Raw genomic sequence first — 25,645 nt, 5'->3', positions numbered from 1 at the left:
GAAAGACAATAAAATTCTGTTCCCTAAATCCCAGGGAGAATCCTCTGGCGGTAGACGCCTTTCTGATCAACTGGGACTTTCGGTTGGCTTATGCGTTCCCCCCGCTGGGCCTGATACCTCTGGTAATCAGGAAAATAAGAGAAGATCGGGCAAGAGTTATATTGATTGCCCCATTCTGGCCCAGAAGGGCCTGGTTCACCTGGCTCAGGGTAATGTCAGTGGAGGACCCCTGGGTGCTTCCGGACATCCCAGATTTGCTCCACCAGGGTCCGATCAGCCATCCTCAAGTAAAGAGTCTCCATTTGACGGCATGGAGTTTGAGAGGGCGTTGCTGAAAAACAAAGGGTTCTCCCCAAATTTGATTGAAACCCTTATGAAAAGTAGGAAGCAGATTACAACAACAATCTACGCTAGAACCTGGCGGAAATTCCTGGCCTCTTCTGACTTTAATTTAGAAGAGGGAATACCTATAAAACAGATCTTAGAATTCCTGCAAAGGGGCTTAGAGCTAGATCTATCCACTAGTACCCTAAAAGTACAAGTCTCGGCCCTAGGGGCCTTGTTTTCATGTAACGTCGCCAATAATTATTGGATCTCAAGGTTCATTAAAGCCTCTAGTAGGGCTAGACCCATACATAGGGATAGATCTATGCCTTGGGATCTTAACCTAGTCCTGTCAGCATTGACTAGAGAGCCGTTTGAACCATTACAATCAGCTTCAATTAAAGCATTATCCCTTAAAACAGCATTTCTGGTAGCAATAACATCTGCCCGTAGGGTAGGAGATATACAAGCTCTCTCCAGAATTTCCCCTTATACAGAGTTTCTGCCAGATAGGGTAGTCCTCAGACCAGACCCGGCCTATTTACCAAAAGTATCATCTCGGTTTCACAGGTCTCAGGAGATAGTGTTACCATCTTTCATTCCCAATCCCTCCAACCCTAAAGAAGAGCTACTCCATACACTAGACGTTAGGAGATGCCTGTTAGAATACATCTCTGTTACTGATACATGGAAGAAAGATAATGCCTTATTTTTATCTTTCCAAAATCCCAGAAAAGGACTCAGGGTATCAAAGTACACACTAGCAAAGTGGATTAGGGAGGCTATCTCTTTGGCTTATACTGCAGGTGGGGGTCCGACTCCGCAGAATCTGAGGGCGCATTCCACCAGGGCCATGGCTACATCCAGGGTGGAGAAATCTGGAGTATCAATCGACCAGATATGTAAGGCGGCCACATGGTCATCCCCGTCCACCTTCTTTAAGCACTATAGGTTGGATTTAGGGGCCTCCTCTGATCTCACCTTCGGGTTAAGGGTGCTGCAGGCTATAGTCCCTCCCTAAGGTAGTGTTACATCTCTGTAAATCTCTCGTCGTGCTGTCATGGGAGTCCGAGTAAAGCATTAAGCTACTTACGGTAGCGGCATTTCTCGGAGGCCCATGACAGCACCCTTAGTTCCCTCCCTATTTCACGTGGGGGTTGCACCTCCTATAATGTATATATCTCACGTGTATATGCCCAGTTCCAATATATGGGTTAAAATTTTGTATATAAACTGTATATATTGTGTATTTTTGTATGCTACTAACCGCGGTAGTCCTCTCAAGGCTCTGAAATACAACTGATGCAGGGGAGAGGTGCCGCCCTTTTGTATCTGTAGGTTTCCTGTTCCTAATGGGCGGATCCCCTCTCTCGTCGTGCTGTCATGGGCCTCCGAGAAATGCCGCTACCGTAAGTAGCTTAATGCTATTACTCCGTTCACTAGCCTGGAGGTGCCCATGGCTGGAGAGTTGACATAAGGCCGGACTTTATACACAGACCATACATAGTCAACAAGACCACCTCCAGGAAGCCATATTTCAGCTGGTGAACACACTGGGGGGCTTTACTATGCTAAATGCAGCTGAATTCTTGTATGGTGCATGCTTTTCACCACAGTTATCATGTGTTGTAGACACTTTCCTTGCTTTTTCTGACAAAGAGGTGTGACTTCACATGAAAGACGTGGCCTAATATGTGACATTATGCTCCAAAAAAATGTGTAAAAATTATGCCGCAAATTTGTGGCACAAATTAAGCCAGTGTGATGTAAACTAAATAATCCTAACATGCACCAAATGCATCATCCAACATGAACCTTTGGGATAAATTTGGTGCATTTTAAGACTGTTTAATCTAAATTTACACTGTCTAAAAATGTGTTAATTTTAGTAAATTGGACCCATGGAGTTACAAAGGTAAAAAATGTATAGTAATTATTGATAAGCGACCGTGCGGGGATAAGGTGTTATCCGAGCATGCTCATGTGCTAACTGAGTGACTTCGGTATCCTTGAATACTATGTTCGAGTCGCCGCGGCTGACTGTCATTCGGTTGTTCAACAGCCGCAACACACGCAGGGATTGCCTGTTTGTTAGGCAATTATTTGAGCTCGCCGAAGTCACTAAGTTAGCACCCGAGCATGGTCGTATTACACCTTATCTCAGCACGTTCGCTCATCACGAATTAATTTTTTATTTTGTATTTTTCCCATAGAAACCTTGAATAATATCAAATGTATAACAAAAATACTCATTCCTTATAACCCTTTGCCTCCACATCTAATTTTAGTTTTCACATTTTGCATTTTTTCTTCGCTTCTTCCAAGAGCAATAACGTTTTTATTTTTTCGTTAACGCACACGTATGAGGGCTTGTTTTTGTGAGTCAGGATGTAGTTTTTGATTATACAATTAAAATTTACCATACAATGTACTAAAAAAAATGAAGCCAAATTCCAAGTGGGATGAAATGGTGAAAAAATGCAATTCCACCATTGTCTTTCATTTATTTTTGTTTAGATTACCATTTTCTGACACCTGTAACATTTTTATTTTTCCGGGAGGATCTCTAGGAAAGAGTGGTGATCGAAGAACCAAAATGCTGGCATTTCAATTTATTTCCTCTTTACATTGTTTACTGTATTGGTTAATTCATTTTGATAGACAGGACTTTTATGGATGTGGCTATATTACATATGTTTATTTTTTTATTTGTTTTTAATGGGGGTAAAAGAGATCTAATTCAAATTTTAATATTTTGTTTACTTTTTTTATATTTCAATATTAATACCACAGACAGACACACACACACACATATGCGAGGGTCGATATGTTTCCCCGAGGATGCGCATAGAAGCGATTGAGGCTGCTGGAGTGCATTGCCGTCACAGATATAGCTGTGGTTGCAGTGCAAAATAAAAGTAAGCGTGGACCTGGTCAAGTTATTTGGCCAAGGCAATGTTTAGGAAAATCGGTAAAGGGCTTTTATTTTTGGAGCAAACTACAGGATGGTAGTGGTTCGGTTCGCTCCCTCCAGCCGGGTCTTATAAGTGGCCCATAGCCACAGATTCCATTTAAAAACAGCAAAGGATTGGGAGTGTCTTGGCTTGCAAACTGCAGAGCAGGTGGCTCTGCAACGTAGGAACAAGATAGATGCTACTGCGCATGCGCTGCCGCCGGCCTCATTTTGATTAAGATATTTTTTTTTTCAAACAAATCTTTGTTTTTATATAACGAAAACATGCATATTATCCACCATATCATACTACAGCTCAGGTGCCATCTGCCTGATGAATGTGAATTTTTTTTCAAATCATATTATATGCAGTATGTAAAATAAGGGGCAGGTCATTGAGGGATCAGTGACCTCTCAGAAGCCATACTGATGAATACCTAATCAGAGCACCACATAGAGCCCTGCCCACACATACCTACCTCGAAGCACGAGCATATCATTAACTGAAAACTGCAAATAAAGATTAAGCTACAACCACAAGACAGATTTCATCAACTCAGGTATCATTTTAATCAGTATAACTGGGCCAACCTGACAATGTCTGTAGGTTAATGTGCACAATCCTGCTGACAGGTTTCCTTTAAAGAAACTCTAACCTGTGATCGTCTGATCATCTATACTACATCTATATATAAAGCTGAGTGTATGCATGTATGTGTGTGTATGTATCAAGCCACGCCCATTCCACATAGCCCCACCCGCTCCACATAGCCACACTCACTCCACACGCAAAGCGCTGTCCACACGGCCCACGTTGTTGGCACACACGGGCGTAGACACATTCACCTCAAAAGCCACCCTGCAAATCTCACGGCCTGCGACATCCCAGCCGCTGTGAGCTACAATCAGGGCCGCCGCCTTCAGAGTATCCGTGCACGGCAGGTACAGGCTACATTTAGCTCCTTCATGTCTAGAATGGAGTTGCTCCTGTGAGGCATGACATCAAGGTAAAGAGTGAAGCCTCATGGATTACACCACTGTGCTCATAACAGGAAGTTGGTGCGCATGTGTGTGGGGAAAATGAGTGTGGTGAGGGGAAAATGAGTGTGGTGAGGGGAAAATGAGTGTGGTGAGGGGAAAATGAGTGTGGTGAGGGGAAAATTAGTGGGTTGAGGGGAAAATGAGTGGGTTGAGGGGAAAATGAGTGGCGTGAGGGGGAAAATGAGTGGAGTGAGGGGAAAATGAGTGGAGTGAGGGGAAAATGAGTGGAGTGAGGGGAAAATGAGTGGAGTGAGGGGAAAATAGTGGAGTGAGGTCAAAATGACAGGTGTTAGGGGAAAATGAGAGATGTAACGTGCTGCTGCTTTATGAGGCTGTGTATAGAAAAGAGTGAGGCGCTGCAGGTGGAGGCTTAGGCTGCTTTCACACATCAGGTTTTTCGCTGCATGCCGGTTCCGGCGTCGCGCCGCAGCGTCGGATCCGGCATAATTAGCTAAAGCCTGATGGAACGGATCTGTTTTTTAGCCGAATCAGGCGTCCGGATCCGGCAAGAAACCGGATCCGTTCCATCAGGTTGTCATCCGTTTCGTCCGGTTTTCCATCCGGTTTTTGACGGATCCGGTTTCTAGAAACGCCCCCTGAAAGGCTAAAAAGGTGATTGGCCCGCTGAAAACTATATATACAGTGTTCCTACAGCCCATCTGTGACAGGTTTGAGAGGAGCAAGATACAGAGCAAGATTGGCGGCATTATTGCGAAGATTCTGCAGAACAACGTGGATTTCATCGTGGAGGCGAATCGATTGAAAGCAATTGTTATTGAGAAGGAGCGAGAGAGACAGCGTGTCATGTGTCTGCGCCGACGCCGTTTGTGGATCCACCCCATCACGGCACAGAGAATGACGCGGGGAGTCTTTTCTACTTTATACATGGAGCTACGAGGAGACCCTGACAAGTTTTTCAGCTATGTGCGGATGAAAGCTGAGAACTTTGATGTATTGGTGGAGCGGGTTGAACATCTAATAAGGAGGAGTGATACCTAATGGAGATTCTCCATTACACCGGCTGAGCGTCTGATGGTCACTCTTCGGCAAGCATTCTTTTTGTATCTACTCTTGTAGCGCACTTTCATTGATTGATATTTTGAATTTGCAGTAATTTCTGCCTTGCTTTTGTTCACAGATTCCTAGCAACTGGTGAATCCCTGTCTTCACTACATTTTCAGTTCAGACTGGGCATTTCAACCATATCTGGAATAGTGAGGCACACTTGCCGTGCTGTGTGGAACTCTCTGCACTACGAATTCATTCCACATCCCACAATGCAGACATGGTTGGAAGTTGCTGACAGATTCCAGGAAGTGTGTCAGTTTCCCAATTGCTTGGGCGCAGTGGATGGGAAACACATCCGTATCGTGAAACCGGCTGGTTCTGGATTTCAGTTTTTCAACTATAAAAAGTACTTTTCCATCGTGCTGATGGCCATCGCCGATGCGGATTACAAATTTGTAGCGGTGGATATTGGGGCGTATGGCCGCTCTAATGATTCACAAGTTTTCAAACTGTCTTCTATGGGACGGCATTTGTATGGACAAACCTTTCAATTCCCCCCCCCTAGACCACTGCCTCAAACCTCTGAGCCACCAATGCCTTTTGTTTGTGTTGGAGATGAAGCTTTTCAGCTTTCAGAACATCTTTTGAAACCCTACTCCAGCCATGGTTTAAACAATACTAAAAGAATTTTCAACTACAGACTCACACGTGCACGTAGAATGGTGCAGTGTGCGTTTGGGATCTTAACCGCCAAATGGAGAGTTCTCCTGACATCCATTAACTTGAAGACAGACACTGTGGATGAGGTAGTGAAAGCGTGTGTTGTCCTTCACAATTATGAGGACCACTCTTCCGAAACCACCTTGGCTGATTATAGCAACCAAACGTACAGAAGTTCTGCCACTGTTTCCAGAATACGGGATCACTTTGCAGAATATTTTATTTCACCCGAAGGAAGAATACACTGGCAGGATGAGAGAGTTTAAACAATTTGTCTTGAACCTAGTAACTTTTTCACCTTTTACCCATGTCGTGTACCTGTTTGGTTTTACCTTTTACCCATGATGTGTACCTGTTTGGTTTTACCTTTTACCCAAGATGTGTACCTGTTTGGTTTTACCTTTTACCCAAGTTGTGTACCCATTTGGTTTTACCTTTTACCCAAGATGTGTACCTGTTTGGTTTTACCTTTTACCCAAGTTGTACATCAGTTTGGGTTGTACCCAAAGTATTTTACCTCTGACAAATAAACCTTGTTTATCCAAAGTGTGTTAATCTATACCTTATGAAGAATAAATGCAAGATAGCTGTAAACAACAAACTTTTATTATAAAAAATTTTTTACAATATCCAAACCCAACTTTTATTTGGAAACAAAAATAAATAAATAAATTTCGCAGCGTACAAAACAAACTAAAGATTGGAATAAGTCGGGGTGGAGATAGTGCTGGAGGGGCTGTCGGATAGGGACACTTCGACAGTGGGAGTGTGGAGAGAGGAATGCCTCGACAGTGGGAGTGTGGAGAGAGGAATGTGTTGGTGGTGGGGAAGGATCAATAGGTAGTGGTGAAGGAGTGGAGAAGGCAATTGACCGGGTGGGCAAGAAAGTGGGATTGGGGTTAGGAATTTGGTAGGATGGGAGGGGTGTAGGTGATGTTTTGGGAGGATTGGGAGGCAGAAGCAGTGATGGGCGGAGAAGAGGGTTGGGAAGGAGGTGAAACAGGCTGGTGGTAGTGGCCAGGGAGAGGAGGCGTGGATGAGAAGTGGTATGAGTCGGGATCATCATATTGGTGGGAAGGGGCACGGGCGGGACGCTGGTAGTGTGGCTGGTGGGAAGGGGCACGGGAACGCTGGAAGTGTTGTGGCTGGTGGAACGGGGCACGGGCACGATGTGGGTGATGGTGAGGTTGGTGGGATGGGGCACGGGCAGGTTGGTCGTACGGGTCAGGTGGATGGTAGTGGCTGTAGTGATGGACAGTGGAGGAAGGGGGGGCAGTTGCAGCATGGGTGGCAGGAGTCTCAGCTCTTGAGGCAATGAGCGCTAGAGTAGACTGGCAGGATTCCATTACTTGCATCTGCTGAGAAGCAGATAGCGTCTCCATTTGCTCAAGCACCGACTGGAAAAAAGTATTGTTCGGTGACTGTCTTGCCTCTGAACGCATCGTTACCAGAAGTGTATGCATCTCGAGTATACTTTTATTTATAAAATTAAAACCTGCAGCCATTTGCTCGGACAAAACTTTCAGACAGTTCTGGAATGATGCTGTCGGGACCACACTCAGTCGGAGCAGCCTTTGGAAGTGGGGAATCACCAGAAATAATACACAAGACACGTCTCGTATAGTATATCACTGGGAAGCCTCTGAAGGACGCCTGCCTTCAAGGTGCTATCCCCTCTTTATATAGTTGTACAGGTAGTTTCAGTGGTTATACAAGTTTTGCTTGTTTAAACAAAGAGAGAAAAGAGAAGACAAAAAAAACAGTTTCGGCTATGTGATAGTTTCACAACAAACAAAACAGTTCAGTTTCACCTAAGTGGCAGTTTCACAAACAAAAAATAGGATTTCACACTATAGCTAAAATGTCCTTGAATGGACAGGTCAATATTGATCACAAATTCTTTTTGGTTCATTGAGGTAACCATTTTTGTTCCGCTCTTCACAATCCCCCCTTTGACATATTCCATTCAAAACCTTGTCATATAGACGATTATTTTAGTCATTCTTTTTGTGATATTACAAAAAAAAACTTTATATTCTCGCATCCATTACACAAAATTTATTTGTGCATACCTAGATACCCTTGAGTACAACCTTGAATAATACATATATAATTACAATAACTATAACTGTATGTATTAGGCTTTGCATAATCCCGGTAACCCACCCACCGATCCCCCTGAACCAATTGGCCGGGTTAAGAAAAGAAAAGGTATCTGACCACCAGCTATCCTTATTTTGGTCATTGTCTTTGTCATACTGATCCCTGAGTCGTTGTACGTCTTCTAATTTAAATCTCATACTCATAGTACTATTCGGGTCTATATAATGACAGCAGGTGGGTCCGATGATTTGACACATACCCCCTTGTGAGGCAGTTAGGTAATCCAATACCAGGGTATGTTGGTTAGTGACTATTATAAGCTGATTCTGTACAGCTATACTAGTATTTAATATGTCCAATATATCCCAAATCTGGTCATCTAGATAATCCGTGGCTCTAACTAATTTATCCCACATCTGTGTTATCATAGGATAAATAAAAATGGTACTAGCAATTTTGTTGGGAATTCCCATTTGTACTATATGTGGCCTCCCCGAGGGACGTGGTGAGTTATCTGCAGCTCTTTTATACAGTGTGTGCTTGGGCACGGCTTGCATATTCACTTGTTTGTTCGAAATTATGAAAGTAGCCGGGGTTAGGCGTCCTAATGTACAAGTACCCTTTATACCTACGGGAAGCCATTTATATGCTCCTTCTCCGCATATCCAAAATGTACCCTCAGGCAGATCCCACAAAGCTGAGTGCTGCAATACCAATCTGTGAGCCAAATCCACAAAACTAGATACATTCTGAAGCATACACCAAGAGGGTTTTTGTCCCAAGGGGCTACAGTACCCGGCTGCGGGATTCCCACATACATGCATTCCGTTGACATACTCATCGGATTCATTACAAACCAGGTTCCCCGGCTTACTTGTACAACTGTTTGCATCACCTTGGGGGAACAACTCGGAATGTTCCCATTTTCTATTATGTATGTACCTTTCCAATACTGTAGGTTTGAAAGCATCAGAGGAAGGGGTGGTTGTACTGAAACTGAGCTGTAGATTTTCAGTGGGGACCTGTCCTAAATCAGTTAATCCAGTCTTATTCCTAGGTACCCATGCTCCTCCTCTGAGTGCTAAATATTGTAAGTTGCCTATTTTTCCTGTAAGATTGCCCTGCCACCAAGGAAATTCTACCCATCCCACAACTGGTATGGCGATTGTAGTATTCCATAGTCTAGTATTGCCAGGTTGGTTGTTGGCCAGGTTGTCTGAACAATTAGGCCAAGCGAATATTTCTTCAGCTGACACGGGAACTGCTAGAAAAGGTATACTTGTGGCTGATACTGGTGAATGGGTACAGATCCAACAATCTGCCAGGGGTTGCGTATTATTTAACAAATCATGCACTAATTTTCTATGATGTTGTACGAATCTATTGTTCAAAGGGGCTAGAGAATTCAATCTTTCCCATGCCTCCGTTGAGGTTAACATTATTAACATCAATATCATGAGTCTTATACTGCTTTTTTGCAATGGCTTGCATGTATCCATGATGCCTTTCCTTCAAGCTTGACTGCTGTTGGAGTTGTTAACAGGACTTGGAAAGGTCCGTCAAATCTCGGTTCCAGAGTCTTTCTGGTGTGTCTTTTCACGTAGATTTGATCACCAGGTTCCAACTTGTGGCCTCCTTCGAGATTTTCTGGATCTGGAAGGGAAGCAAAAACTTGCGAATGCACTTTAGTTAAACGTTTTTGTAATTCTTGTACATAAGCAGTTAAAGTCTCAGTATTCAACATCAGTTGTTGTGGAAAATAACAACCCAAATTTGCTGCTCTACCAAAAAGAATCTCATGTGGTGACAGCTTAGCCTTCCCCCTTGGGGCGTTTCGGATGGAATACAGGGCAAGTGGTAGACACTCGGTCCAAGGCTTTCCTGTTTCTGCCATGGCCTTCTGGATTTTTAATTTTATTGTTCCATTTAATCTTTCCACTTTACCTGAACTCTGTGGGTGATACGGAGTGTGAAACTGGTTTTCTACTCCCAACATTTTCATAACATTCTGGAATATTTCTCCAGTAAAATGGGTACCCCTATCTGACTCGATCACCTCAGGCATGCCGTAACGGGGTATCAGTTCATGTGCTATTTTAATGGCAGTAGTTTTTGCTGAGGCTTTACGAACTGGATAAGCCTCTGGCCACCCTGAGAACATGTCCACACACACAAGCACATATTCGTATCCATTGTACCTAGGAAGCTGGATGTAGTCGATCTGGAGTCTTTGAAAGGGATACAGTGGTCTTACATGATGCTTGGTTGGGGTTTTAATGGTCTGACCTGGATTGTGTGCCAGGCATATAGCGCATGCAGCACACATGTTCCGAGCGAAATTACCAAAGCCTGGAGCCAACCACCTTTCTTTTACCTTGAGCGTCATACCGTTTGCCGATACATGCGTAGGTAGGTGGAGGTCACTCGCCACTGCGGGGTACCAGGCTCTGGGTAAACACAACAAAGTTCCTTTTTTCCATAATCCTTGCTGATCTTCTGCCCCTTTTTTCTGCCACTGCCCTCGTTCTTCGTCGTCTACCTGTTTCTGAGCTTCCTTCAATCTCTCCTCATCATCTTCAGAGCTATCTAGTGTGTGGGCATGATGTAAGGGTTTACGTGCTGCCTGTTTTGCTGCTTTGTCGGCTTTATCGTTACCCCTGGCTTCCTCGGTGTCGAGTCTCACATGTGCAGCTACCTTTATCACCGCTATTTCTTTAGTTTCTTGTGCTGCCTCCAGAATCTGTCTAATGAGGGAGGCATGTTTAACAGGTTGGCCTGAAGCAGTCATATAACCTCTGGCTCTCCATATTACGCCAAAATCGAAAATAATGCCATGTGCATATCTAGAATCAGTGTATATGTTTGCTGTCTGATCTTTGGCTATTTTTAGAGCTTCAACTAATGCCGTAAGTTCTGCTTCTTGTGCAGACTGATTAGCAGGGAGAGGTTCTGCTTTCAGCACTTCATGCTGAGTTACTACCGCATAACCTGTATGAAATTGTCCATTCATATCTGCATATCTACTGCCATCTATGAAAAGTTCAAATGTAGCATTACAGAGTGGCTTGTCACGTACATTACGTAAGCCCTGAGTCTCTTGTTCCATTAATTGTACACAATCATGCATTGACTCTGATGGGTCAAAGGAGTTGGAGAGTGCAGTTTCCTCAGGTATGGTACCCCCCTCAGACTCTAAAGGGAGCAAAGACGCGAGATTAAGAGTCTGAACCCTGGCAAAGGAAATGTTGGGCGGCAGTAGTAGGGAACATTGGAGACGGAGGTGTCTGGCCATTGAAATATGTTTAGGTTGGACCTGGTTAAGAATGCCATGTACATCATGAGTGGTCTGAACTAGAAGTGGGTGATCAAGAACAATCTCAGAAGCTTTATCTAATAACAGTGAAATTGCGGCTACTACTCTTACACAAGAAGGTGCGGCTCTAGCTACAGGGTCCAGATGAGCTGATATGTATGCCACAGGTCTCTGTTTGTTTCCATGTTTTTGTGTGAGCACCCCTGTAGCATGTGAGGATATCTCAGCTGCCATCAATTGAAAAGGTTTAGTGTAGTCTGGGAGTCCCAAAGCCGGAGCTGATACCAGTGCTGTTTTCAAAGAGGAAAATGACTGTTTAGCCTCTTCACTGAGTGAATATGGCGTGTTGGCAATACAGTCATATAAAGACTGCATGAGTTGACTTGCATGTATGATCCACTGTCTACAGTGTGAAACAATACCCAGGAAAGCACGCAGCTGTTTGTGATTCCTGGGTTCAAGCATGTTACGTATGGCTTCCGTACGTTGAGATGTGAGGTGTCTGATGCCCTGTGATATGCAGTGACCTAAGAACACGACTGTTTGTTGACAAGCCTGGAGTTTCTGTCTATTTACTTTACAGCCTTCTTGCGCTAGGAAAATTAAGAAATTAACAGTTGAGGTAACTGCCGTCTGCTCATCAGGGCAACAAATAAGTAAGTCATCTACATACTGTAGAATGACTACTCCTGGTTCTGGGGTGAAATTTTTTAGCACGGTCTGCATTGCTTCAGAGTACAAAGTTGGTGAGTGTACCATACCTTGTGGCAATCTTGTCCATGCTAATTGTTTACCCTTGAATGTAAAGGCAAACAAATGCCAACAGTTCTTATGTAGTGGCACAGAAAAAAATGCGTTTGATAAGTCAATTACCGTAAAATATGCAGCAGTGCTGGGAATTTGAGACAGTAAGGTATGAGGATTCGGTACCACAGGGGTGACCGGTGCCAAAACCTTATTGATTTCCCGTAGGTCGTGCACCATGCGATATTTCACCATAGTTTCTTTGGAGGAAACTTTCTTTTTAACAGGATATAAGGGTGTATTGGCGGGTGACCTGATTTCTACCAAAACACCTTGTAACACATAATCCTGAATTTGTTGAGAAATCGCCAGTTCTTGCTGGGCGCTGATGGGGTATTGCCTAAGCTGAGGTAAAATGGTTCCCGGGGCAGTTTCTAACAGTATAGGAGCTACTGATAAGAATCCTACATCAGTGTCTCCTTTTGCCCATAGGCTGTCAGGAACCCGAGACAAGTCAATTTTTGCTTGTTGAGTGTAAATTTCGGGAAAATCCTCCATTGCCTGTATTCTAACATATTGTTCCAGAGTTTCTGCATCTTCAGGGATGGTCAGCATAACTGTGCCATTTTCTCTAAAATGGATGTTTGCGTGCATTTTACTTAAGACATCAGTACCCAGCAAGCAGGTAGGTGCACCTTTAGCAAATAAAAATTTGGATACAAAGGTTTTAGGGCCAAAGCTCACATTTAAAGGTTTTGTAAAGGGCAACGCCTGAATATTACCATCATACCCTTCTGCATATGTTACTTTTGAGGATATATTGTCAGGATATGGTAAAAAGTCTTGATTTAAAATGGAGGATGTTGCTCCCGTATCTATCAGAAAAGGTACATTTTTACCCTCAACCTCAACTTGTATTATTGGTCTTCTAGAAGGAAGAGAGACCTGCATAACCTTCAGTCATTCTGAGCTGTCTGTTTGATCAGGCGCTGGGTTATTTATCCTATTTTTGGGTACAAAGGTTCCTGAATCTATATCTGCTTTTCTCTTCCTACATTCCCTTTGGAAATGTCCTGGCTTCTTACAGTAATGACAAGTAAACTTTTGATTAGCAGAGCCAGTATTAGCCTGTGCAATTCTTACTGGCTTAGAATTTTCTCTTAAGTCCATTTCTATCCCTACAGCTTTCTGTCTAGCCAGGTGTGGGTCTTCCAAGGTTCTCCAATCAGGGGTTGCGGCCTTAAGCTTTTCCTTCACTTTTGGAGACAATCCATCTATAAAGGTTTTTGTAACTAACCTCATCATTCCTGAAGCGGTTAGATCCATGCCTTCATCTCTGAAATTATTTTCTACACTTAGATAATATTCGTCTACTGATTGTCCAGATTTCTGAGCCACCACTCCCGTTGTTCCTCTCTGCCTCTGTTTTTCCCTCATGAAAACCATTAAGTGATCTACAAATTGCGTACCTGATTCTATCGTTTGTAAGGCACCATCTCCTGCCTGGGGCCTATGTACCTGTAGATTTGCTAATAGCTCCTGGAAGAGTCCAGGAGTCATTTTCATTCTACATAATTCTTCTCCATCTGCCCAAACTCCAGCGTGAGTCTGCATAATTTGCTGTATATATTGTGCAAATCTAACTGGACACTGGGTGGGATCTGGTGCGTTATGCAAGAGAGACATGCCTTCAGCGGGGGACCAAGGGAAATATTGTCGAGTTTGGTGATATCTAGTTCCCATTACTCCGTCAGCACCAGGTTCCCTAAAGGGTCTTGGTACTACCCTAACAGGGGCAAGTACAGCGCCATGTCTAGGTGTACCACAGGCTAGGCAATCATTTCTCCAGTCTGGATTTTGTTGTCCACAGTGCGGACATACCCATCCTCCTGGTCCGGCTAAACTTTGAGGTGGTGTTTGGAGAAAAGATGGGGCATGTGGGTTAAGGTATGGGGGTGGGGTGTTCTTATATTCCACATTTTGTTTTTCTCCATAGCCTGCGGGTCTAATACACCACTTTTTATTCTGTTGATTATATGTCCATCCCTCTTTTTCTGCTACCCTAGAGACATCAATCAACGCTTGGATCTGATCTATCCATTTCTTGTCTCTGATTATGCCTTTTTTTTTTTTTCCTGAATTCCTTCCCATTTTTTTCTACTAAAGGCTTCTGCCTTAGTAACTCCAAACTTACTAAAAATCTTTCTCAGCCTCTTAGTGGCATCTTCACCACTTCTCTCCTTTATGATAGTATAGATATCTAATTCTTCTGGTTCCGACTTTGTTTGCTTATTCCCCATTTTCTTATCCTGAGCTTTTTTCTTTTCTTGCCCTAGGTGGCGTTTGGGTATGAGAATACCTCGTTACCTTCTTCCTAAGGAGCTAGGATGTTTCACGGCTTCTGCGTACCGTGTTGATGTAAGAAAATCCTGATTCCTACACCTATAGCAAACAACACAAATGCAACCAGACAGAGGATCAAAATACAACGTATCTTGTCCCAGGCTAATTTATCTGTCCTGGGCTCATACTATCATACACTTATCCGTCACCAGGTTTTCGTCAAAGACAGGATCAGAGATTGAACATAGGCGCGGAGGTCTCCCCGAAAGGACGCAACCACGTTGCCCAGTGGGACAGTCACTTCTTCTGTTTCAACACCCTGGGCGGCTTATAGGGCTATTCCCAACTTCCACACACCTTCTATTCACATTCACTCTCATTCAATGCCGTACTCCGTGAGGTGGTCAATTCCTAAGTAGTTCAAGAACCCGAGCTATAGGTATCCTCCTCTACTAGAACTACCCGCTAAAGGACACGACACAGAAAATCTTACGGACAGTGCAGGGCAGATATAAGAGATCTAACAGTGTCTCTTACCTGGCCAGGTTTTTATTCATCTGCCGTCCATTATCCCAGATTCTCTTTTCGTTCGTATTCTGCCGGTGTTCTTGAAGGAGTACACAGACCTCGGGTCCCTGTTCAGGCGCCAGGAAATGTCGGGACCACACTCAGTCGGAGCAGCCTTTGGAAGTGGGGAATCACCAGAAATAATACACAAGACACGTCTCGTATAGTATATCACTGGGAAGCCTCTGAAGGACGCCTGCCTTCAAGGTGCTATCCCCTCTTTATATAGTTGTACAGGTAGTTTCAGTGGTTATACAAGTTTTGCTTGTTTAAACAAAGAGAGAAAAGAGAAGACAAAAAAAACAGTTTCGGCTATGTGATAGTTTCACAACAAACAAAACAGTACAGTTTCGCCTAAGTGGCAGTTTCACAAACAAAAAATAGGATTTCACACTATAGCTAAAATGTCCTTGAATGGACAGGTCAATATTGATCACAAATTCTTTTTGGTTCATTGAGGTAACCATTTTTGTTCCGCTCTTCACAATGCGTTCAGGTGTAAGAACTCAGGCGCATAACTCTGTACCTGACCCCTCTGCCAAAGGCGCCCTGATGCTACAGGTGTACTAGAGGTGTTCTGCAGCAGAGGGGTGGGGTACAGGAAACAATATATCCTCACAAGCAGATACATGCAATGGAACCGGTCAGGATGCTCCAGCGCTCGTGGATGGGACAGAGGGATCCGATGTGTGGGAAGGTGCAGAGTGGGAAGGTGCAGAGGATTCCTCACTGTCAAAGTGTCCCTCGGTGGCGGCCTCCTGAGGGATCGCCGCAGAAGGGTTCAACTGTGCTGCAGGCTCCCGAGTGCTCCCGACGGTGCTGTGGAACAAAAGAGAAAAACAAACAATTAATATACTGTCATACCATGGCCCTGGCTGAAAGAGCAAAAGAGGTTGGTTTAGACATTTGTTAGTGCATGTGGTGGGTAATATTTACCTTCGTGTCACCATCGTTGACCTGAGGAACGACAGGGCTCGGGCATACTTGTATTTGCTCCTGCGTCCTCCAGATCCACTCGGGGCCCGCATCTCTTTGTTGAACTCCTTCTTAAAACGATCCCTGATCGACCGCCACCTTTTCACAATCCTCTCACCTGTTAAAAAAGGAGAAACACAACGTGGTTAGAAACAATACTTAATGCATCAACAAAACTGAACTGTGGATACTTATGTTCTTGATTCTGGGCCACAACATCAAGGTCCTCCCATCTCGATATAAGTTCTTTGCAGATTTGCTCCCAGTGTCGACGGGTCACTGTGATATCAGCATGGCGACGGTCACCCATATTCCACAGTGGCTCCCTGTCTTGGACAAGATCGATGAGGAGGTCCAATATCAAGGCCGACCTCCTCACCGTCAGAATCAGGAGCACGGTGTGAAACCTGTTATAAAAAAAGGGAAAAATAAATTAACACAAAATTGTAAACATAGAAAACCTCCCCCCAAAAAAAGTTAAATAAAATAAAATCTTACACGACAACGGCCGCCACGACTCTCACGCCGACGACCCTGGGAGCCACTGGAAGGACCTCTCGATTGAGCACCAGAATCTGAACTATAAAAGAAAAATAACAAAAATTGTGTGCTTGTAGGTAGCATTTCTATGTGTTGTGTGCCATGTGATATCTATAATGATAAGTTTTTCATGTGTTGTGTGATGTCTGAATGTATCAGTTTGTGTTGTGTTCTATCTGTAAGTATCTACTGTTATGTGTTGTGTGTAGTGTTAGGTTGTGGTTCCGCAATACATGAAAGAAACATACCAATTGTGAACCCTCTCCATGTCTTTCTCCACCCCTTCCCTCTTCTTCAGGGAGCACCTCTTGGACTATGTCAGCAGTTTCAGCAGCTTCCTACAAAGATGCAAAATGACAAAATACATTAATATACACACACAGACATGCATTCACAGACACACACATACACACACAGACATGCATTCACAGACACACACAGACACACGACAGCGAGGGAGCAAGAGAGCAAAATCATGTAACATATTTACGTCAGTGCGCTGCCGACGGGGAGGAGGGCTCCAAGAAGAAGACATGTCTGCTCTGGTACGGCTAGCTGGCAGGCCTCTGTGGCAGGAGAGCTGGCTGGGCTCTGTGGCAGGAGAGCTGGCAGGCCTCTGTGGCAGGAGAGCTGGCAGGCCTCTGTGGCAGGAGAGCTGGCTGGGCTCTGTGGCAGGTAGCTGGCAGGCCTCTGTGGCAGGAGAGCTGGCTGGGCTCTGTGGCAGGTAGCTGGCAGGCCTCTGTGGCAGGAGAGCTGGCTGGGCTCTGTGGCAGGTAGCTGGCAGGCCTCTGTGGCAGGTAGCTGGCAGGCCTCTGTGGCAGGTAGCTGGCAGGCCTCTGTGGCAGGTAGCTGGCAGGCCTCTGTGGCAGGTAGCTGGCAGGCCTCTGTGGCAGGAGAGCTGGCTGGGCTCTGTGGCAGGAGAGCTGGCAGGCCTCTGTGGCAGGAGAGCTGGCAGGCCTCTGTGGCAGGAGAGCTGGCAGGCCTCTGTGGCAGGAGAGCTGGCAGGCCTCTGTGGCAGGAGAGCTGGCTGGGCTCTGTGGCAGGTAGCTGGCAGGCCTCTGTGGCAGGTAGCTGGCAGGCCTCTGTGGCAGGTAGCTGGCAGGCCTCTGTGGCAGGTAGCTGGCAGGCCTCTGTGGCAGGAGAGCTGGCTGGGCTCTGTGGCAGGAGAGCTGGCAGGCCTCTGTGGCAGGAGAGCTGGCAGGCCTCTGTGGCAGGAGAGCTGGCTGGGCTCTGTGGCAGGCAGCTGGCAGGCCTCTGTGGCAGGAGAGCTGGTAGGCCTCTGTGGCAGGTAGCTGGCAGGCCTCTGTGGCAGGAGAGCTGGCAGGCCTCTGTGGCAGGTAGCTGGCAGGCCTCTGTGGCAGGTTTATAGCTGGCTCCGCTCTCTCTTGTGGTCTCTCTGGCTGGCAGTATGGCTGGAAATGAGTGAAGGCCTCAATGGCATTGCTTTATATATAGTCCTGGGGGCAGGCCCATAGTTTCTGAGCATGCTCAGTGTAAAAAGCTGGATCAGGCCGCCGGATCCGCCATTTTCTGGATCCGGCGTTATCTGGCGTCCATAGACATGCATTGGCGAAAAAAGCCGGAAAGGCCGGATCCGTCCCTTCCGGCTTTTTCGCCGCAGACAAAAAACGCTACAGTAGACGTTTTTTCCAGACGCCGGAATCGATTGTCCTCCGGATCCGGCATCAAACCGGAAGGAACGCTAGGCAATCCGGCGCTAATACAAGTCAATGGGGGAAAAAACGGATCCAGTTTCACACTATTCTGATTCCGGTTTTCCACGGAAGAGCAGGAATTAGCCTGAAACAAAAAACCTGATGTGTGAAAGCAGCCATAGGCCACATTCACACGTTCAGTATTTGGTCAGTATTTTACCTCACTATTTATAAGCTAAAACCATGAGTGGGAGAAAAATACAGAAGTGGTGACGTGTTTCTAATATACTTTTCCTCTGATTGTTTTACTCCAAGTTTTAGCTTACAAATACTGAGGCAAAAATACTGACCAAATAACGTGTGAACAAGGTCTAAAGGAGAAGTGTGTGGTGGTGCTGCAGAAGAAGTAGGCTGTGTATACGATAAGCTTTATTGCAATAAGTGCAATTTTTCTCGGGATCAAGTGTTTCCAATTGTATATGGAAGAGGAGTGTGAGGACGGGTGCTGCTGGAGGAGGCGACTATAAAGGAGAAAAGCTGTGCTTTATGTGCAATATAATCATTATAATTTGTTATAACTAACCACAGTTCGTTACTATGCCCGGGTTACGCTGGGCTCTTCAGCTAGTACAGTATATAGTACACTGTATAGAAAAATCAGTCTCCCATGAAGCTCACAATGAGTACCAAATTTGACAGCCATGGGGACCTTAAACTTCCCCAGCTGCCGTGATAACTTTTCGTTGCCTTATGATTGCGTCATGGGACCAATGGGGCCTGGTGTCAACAGTAATCACTCCATTTAAATGCTGCTGTCAAAAATTGGGAGCGGAATCCAAATGGTTATCAGTAATTAGCGCTCGGCTCCATTAGCTGCTATTAGACACAGATTCCAGATATATAACACCCGGCATCTACAGCGTGTTTAGGGAGCTCAACTCCTGAGCCCTCTCTACACTTGTGGATCCCAGCGCTGAGATACAGGTACCTAATTTTGCACTAATGGGTTAATAGCACATGATTTAGGAGTCTTCCAAAAGGATGTACAATTTTGTGATCTCCACTTGATCACACTACGGAGCGGGCGCTGTGACCGGAGGGGAGTACGGAGCGGGCGCTGTGACCGGAGGGGACTACGGAGCGGGCGCTGTGACCGGAGGGGACTACGGAGCGGGCGCTGTGACCGGAGGGGACTACGGAGCGGGCGCTGTGACCGGAGGGGACTACGGAGCGGGCGCTGTGACCGGAGGGGACTACGGAGCGGGCACTGACTGCGGGGAGGAAGGAGCGGCCATTTTCTTCCGGACTGTGCCCGTTGCTGATTGGTCGAGGTTGTTTTGCCATGACCAATCAGCGACTTGGATTTCCATGACTGACAGAGGCCGCGACCAATGAATATTCGTGACAGAAAGACAGACAGACAGAAGGACAGACAGAAAGACGGAAGTGACCCTTAGACAATTATATAGTAGATAATAGATGGAAGAACCTCAGGACACTGGGTTTAATCACAATAGCAGAAGTTAAATGAGGGCACTTAGTAAATTTTTCAGTATTTATTTATCTTACATGTATAGTGCCATTAATTCCACAGTGCTTTACAGACATGAGGATAACAATGTATAATGTGGTGAAAGAGCATCTTACTGGGGCTCAGGCTTCTCCGTTACATTTGGGTCACATCTAAATGTCAATCTCTAGTAATATTTTACATACTTGCATTTTTCAGATCAATATAAGAGTGCAAATATTTAATGCTCTATTAAAAATCCAATGGTGTTACTGGACATAAATGTCCAGCAGATTAGAGAGCAGAAAGAGCTGAATAAATTCTTATATAGGTTTGTGAGAAAAGATTATTTTCCATTTGTATTTTCTGCCCTTTAGGAGTGAAGTAGGCAGCATTATTCAGTGATTGACAGCTGGGTGCACACTTCTACAAGGAAGGCTGACAATCACTGATCGATCCACCCGCTCGACTGAGCAGTATGTTAAATGAATGACTCTGTTTCTACAAAACTATTAATCCATTCCGCTCCCAATGCCCTATATTATGCTTACCACATATATGGCTGCATGTTCCCTTTAATTTACCGTACTGCTAAGAATGCGTTATATCGCTGCGTTTTAAAGCTGCAAATTTGGCATCATCACGTCCTTATTAATAGCTGCATTAAATTTGTACTACAATATATATTAATCAATACAAGAATTTTGACTATGAAATTTCCACTTTTCTGTATATACAATTTCTTATAGCAACACTGGCAGCATTTAAATTTACCAAATGTAAAAAGTCAATTTTTATTCTCCTGATGCAAAACTCCATTTTTCTGAAATAAAGAGCTCCAAACCTTACCAGCTTAAGTATGGTTAATACGGAGCTCACTGTATGAGCAATGTGCAGTTAAAGGGAATCTGTCAGCTGTTTTTTCTATGTAATCTGAGAGTTATATGATGTAGGGGTAGAGACACTGATTTCAGCAATCCATGACTTACTGGACTGCTTGGCTATGCAAACTGGACTGCTTGGTGAATTTTGACAGAATCCCTGTTTTATCTGTTGCAGAAATAGCTGTGGTAATAAATATCAGATGTGTATAACTCCACCCAAACCGCTAATTGGCTGCTTCCTGTGTATACTGTGCATAGTCAGAAAGCTGCCAATCAGTGGTGGAGGCGGGGTTATTGAAATTAGTGTGACTCGCCTGCACATAAAACCTAGTCAGTCAGTGATAATCTCCTGCTGATAAAACAATTACATTGGAAGTACAACACACAGCCTAATAAGTGACACATACCTGGAATCAGGCTCACTTGCCCTATATTATCCTTCTCTCAGATTAAATAGCAACACCTGGTAACTTCTGAACTTCCTCTTGTGTCTACCTCAGGGAGCTAGTGTGTAAACTGGTTTAGGTGATTTTTTTTTTTCCTCTGGGGGATATGTACTCCTCGGTGGGCCATATGATCTCAGTAGAAATTTTTGACCATTTGACTTCTATAGGTTTAATATATAACAGCACCTTAGCAGGCTGCAGAATAACCTAACCGTGAATCCTTCAGTGATCTTGTACTTCTCCTCAGCTGTCTTCTTCACTGATTCATGACCACCTCAAGTTTCGACTTTTGATCGATTATAAATCAATTTAGATGATATTTCTGGAGCTGTAACCGCTATGGAATCTGCTGTCAGAAAGAGCACCCTGACTAATGGGAAATTTACTCATTGTGCAAACGGTCCAAAATTTTAGTAAAAGCCATTTTCAGCCAAAGATGCATGTTTTTATGTAAAAATAAAACAAACAAAAAAAACTCTAAGGGTATGTGCACACGTTCAGGATTTTTCGCGTTTTTTTTGCGTTTTGTCGTCATAAAAACGCATAAAAAACGCATATATATGCATCCTATCATTTAGAATGCATTCCGCAATTTTTGTGCACATGATGCGTTTTTTTGCAGCAAAAAGGCGCATTGCGGTAAAAAAAGCAGCATGTTCGCGTTTTTCCCGCTATTTAATGTATTGGGAAAGCTCCGGAAAATACCCGCATAAAAATGCGAAAAAAAAACGCATGTGGATTTCTGGCAGAAATGTCCGGTTTTTGTCAGGAAATTTCTGCAAGAAATCCTGAACGTGTGCACATACCCTAAAAGGTGTTCATGTCCTTTAACTGTTTTTAGCAATCACTATAATTATAATTGGTCGTTAAGATAAAAAGCCTGGACGCCAAGCTTGTGTTTTGCCTAGATGATTTGCTCAAGTGAAGCATTCGGTTTACTCAGCGGACATTGTCTGGAATTGGTGGACTGCAGTAAACGCTCATCTGTGGACAGTGTTGGGCCCATAGTGGATTTAGCCTTTGGGTGTAGCCATGAATAAATAGTTATGTAGGTTGAAAAAAGACCCAGGTCCATCAAGTTCAACCTTCCGCCACCAATTTACATTTTGTCACTAATTTTACTATAACCCAAAATGTTATGTGCATCAAGGAAATCGCCCAGTCCTTTTTTAATTTGGCCCCTTCCCAACATATGCCAAAGCTGAGCCCACTCCACACAGTGCACGTTCTGGCTGCCTCTAACAAAAGCACTCCGAGCTAGCTGTCCTCCCGAAAGGCCAAAAATTTACAGAATATTAAAGACCAATTTATAAAGTTGGACTCGTCCCCTTTTCCCACTCTGAAAATGAATGGAACATTTGTTATCTCTGCATCCATAAAGCTCTGATTCTGAATCTAATCCGGTCATATAAGATTTTAACCCATGCATTGCATTTTTCCGGATGGACCTCTTCTCTTAAAAAAAATTGCTTAAAATGGATTATCTATCGAATCATCATTGTGAAAATAGATAAATATATTATTCAGAATTTTTGCCCATTGGGGATGTTCGACCTTTGGGTGAATTTTAACAGCAAGGCCCAATATAGTGCCTCAGTGGAGATTTCTTGTACTTGCCAGCTCGACAGTCATTGGTTTTAAACACCCCAGAATCCCTTTAAAGCAAATTGAACAACTTTTCTAGAAATCCCTGTTCTCGCTTCACCATCGTGGTTTGGTTTTTTAGACGTTATGAACACCTTGAGTAGAGCAGTCTTCTGTAAGGCTTATTAGCTAATTTCATCTTCATGGCATGAGCCCAAAGCTCTGTGTTTTGCTTAGGTCAGCCGGTGTTTTCGGCAGTGGCAGGCCTCATGATACTGCTTTTCCTCCAGATTAAGTATGTTAATAATGCATAGCTGCTAAAGATTGATTCAGTCATTCTGCATTAGGTGTTTGCTGGTATACATGTCTTAGAAGTGTTCACCCATTTCTAAAAGAATGTCTCTGAACAGGTCGGTCAAGTAAGCCTTCGTCTTATTCTTTGTCAGACCCGTTATTTTACAATCTTTTTTTTTATGTTCTTGAAATGCAGCAGTTTGGCCTCAGAATTGCTTTTTCATGCTCCTTTATCTTGGAATTTAGGTTCTGGATTATCCATGAATTTCAAAGGAATCTGACGACGGTTTCGCCACTTGGAATCCTGGGATATCTTATCATTGTTATCATGGGAGTTGAAACACTGGTGAGTGAAATACCAGTGATGACATATTGTTTAGTTTCTTTTTCCAAAGAGTCACATAGAACTGTGTTGGCATATAAGAAACCAATAAGTTCAGATCACTAGTGAGTTGCTCCACCATTGGTTACCAGGGTACAGCATACCTATCAACATCTCAGTTGGTAAAATAGTGATATTTAGGCTACGGTCACGTGGTCGTCAATTCTCTCAAGCGAGAGAATTGGGCCGATTATGCTAATGACACTCGAATCAAACTCTGGCAGAGTTTGATCCAAGTGTCACCTTAGTGTGATCCGATTCTCTCGCATGACAAAACCGTATCTCAGGCGTAGAGGCACTGGCGTAGCTAGAGCTTTTGCCGCCCGGGGCTGTTCCCGTGTTTGGCGCCCCCCCCATTGCCGTCACTCAACGCCAGGCACCGCCCCCTCAGCGCTGTTTACCCATGAAATCCGGCGCCTGCGCTGTGTATCGCTGTTTGGTGCAGGCGCAGAGAGCTCTGGCCGTCTGACGTCACAGCCAGGCTTGCAGACTGCGCCTGTGCGGCCACCCACCTTGGTAATCCCAGCCCCACAGTGTGTTATGCATTATGCAGAGTGCGGGGCTGGGATTCACAAGCAGGGCGGCCGCACAGGCGCAGTGTCCAGCATTGCCCCAGTGTGTCCAGCAATCTGCCCCCAGTGTTCAGCATTGCCCCAGTGTGTCCAGCAATCTGCCCCAGTGTCCAGCATTGCCCCCAGTGTGTCCAGCAATCTGCCCCAGTGTCCAGCATTGCCCCCAGTGTGTCCAGCAATCTGCCCCAGTGTCCAGCATTGCCCCCAGTGTGTCCAGCAATCTGCCCCAGTGTCCAGCATTGCCCCCAGTGTGTCCAGCAATCTGCCCCAGTGTCCAGCATTGCCCCCAGTGTGTCCAGCAATCTGCCCCAGTGTCCAGCATTGCCCCCAGTGTGTCCAGCAATCTGCCCCAGTGTCCAGCATTGCCCTCAGTGTGTCCAGCAATCTGCCCCAGTGTCCAGCATTGCCCCAGTGTGTCCAGCAATCTGCCCCAGTGTCCAGCATTGCCCCCAGTGTGTCCAGCAGTCTGACCCAGTGTCCAGCATTGCCCCCAGTGTGTCCAGCAATCTGCCCCAGGGTCTCCAGCATTGCCCCAGTGTGTCCAGCTTTGCCCCCAGACAGTGTGTCCAGCAATCTATCTGCCCCAGTGTGTCCAGCAATCTGCCCCAGTGTGTCCAGCATATTACCCCCAGTGTGTCTGAGTCAGACATAAAGAAAAAAAAAAAAAGTAAAATCCTCACCTCTCCCGTTCCCAGCGCAGGTCCGGTGCACTCAGCGTCTCTCCGGCTCTGCAACGCTCAGGACAGAGAGGCTGAGCGCGCAGTGATGACGTCATCGCACCCTCTGCCCTGAGACGTCGCAGAGTCAGAGGACGCCGAAGACGCCAGGAGAGGTGAGTATTAGAACGCTGTAGAAGGGGGGCCCATCGGGGGGGGGCCTGGTCGTGACGGCGGTCGGCGCCGCCCGAAGATTTAAAGGGCCCGCCTCTCTTTTTTTTTTTCTTTTTCCTCCTCCTCTCTGGGTCGGACCCGCCCCCGGCATTGTGCCTTCCGGGGCGGCCCGCACCCCCCTTCCTACGCCACTGCGTAGAGGAGATGGAGAACTTAATTTCTCCAATCTGTGAGTTTGCTGATGTTGGATTGCACTTGGATGGCATCCGAATGCAGTCCGATGTTTCACCTGCACCCATAGACTTGTATGGGTGCCCGTCATCTGAGCAGCTGATGCAACCGCAGCACAAACTACAACAATTCATCTATTTAGGTCCCAAATCATACAGAACTCTTAAAAAGACCCACCTACTATATACAAAAAAGCTTTTTTAGGTATGTTAAAAAGGGGGGATTGGTGCACATGCTGCGATTGTTTTCTCATGACGGATCAGCATGAGAAACAAATTGCAGATCTGCATTTCCCCTAGTGGTATCTGATAAAGCAGCGGATAGCTCTCAGCCATGTTATAGGCTTGTTTGAGTGAGCCCTTAAAGAATACATATCACCAGTCTGGGGCTGCCCTCTATATTTAAGAAAAAAAGTGGGCATCCTCAGACGGTTGATTTTACTAATCATCTATTAACAAAAGTGGTCCAAGTTTCCCTTATACCCTCCTAAAAAAAAAAAAAAAAAGAACGAACTTTTTGCCAAGAGTCAGGTGGCAACTTCTTGGTTGTTGGCTCTAGGCATTCAGAGTGGTATCCCACAACCCTCCACTCGGAAAGAGACCTCACATGTTATCGCGACATCTTGT

At 45.0% G+C, this 25,645-nt stretch overlaps 1 protein-coding gene across 2 annotated transcripts in view; it reads left to right on the top strand.

The window, feature by feature from the left end:
• PIGN (phosphatidylinositol glycan anchor biosynthesis class N) overlaps positions 1–25,645 on the top strand; it is a 477,253-nt gene that overhangs the window by 242,940 nt on the left and 208,668 nt on the right. For both annotated transcript variants that reach the window (XM_077269733.1, XM_077269734.1), the window contains exon 16: positions 23,251–23,350. In XM_077269733.1, the coding sequence (XP_077125848.1) occupies positions 23,251–23,350 (100 nt within the window). The remainder of the gene's footprint in view (positions 1–23,250; positions 23,351–25,645) is intronic.

This window comes from Ranitomeya variabilis, chromosome 6, assembly GCF_051348905.1.
Source record: "Ranitomeya variabilis isolate aRanVar5 chromosome 6, aRanVar5.hap1, whole genome shotgun sequence".
In the NCBI taxonomy this organism is placed as follows: Eukaryota; Metazoa; Chordata; class Amphibia; order Anura; family Dendrobatidae; genus Ranitomeya; species Ranitomeya variabilis.
This window is presented reverse-complemented; position numbering and strand designations above follow the sequence as displayed.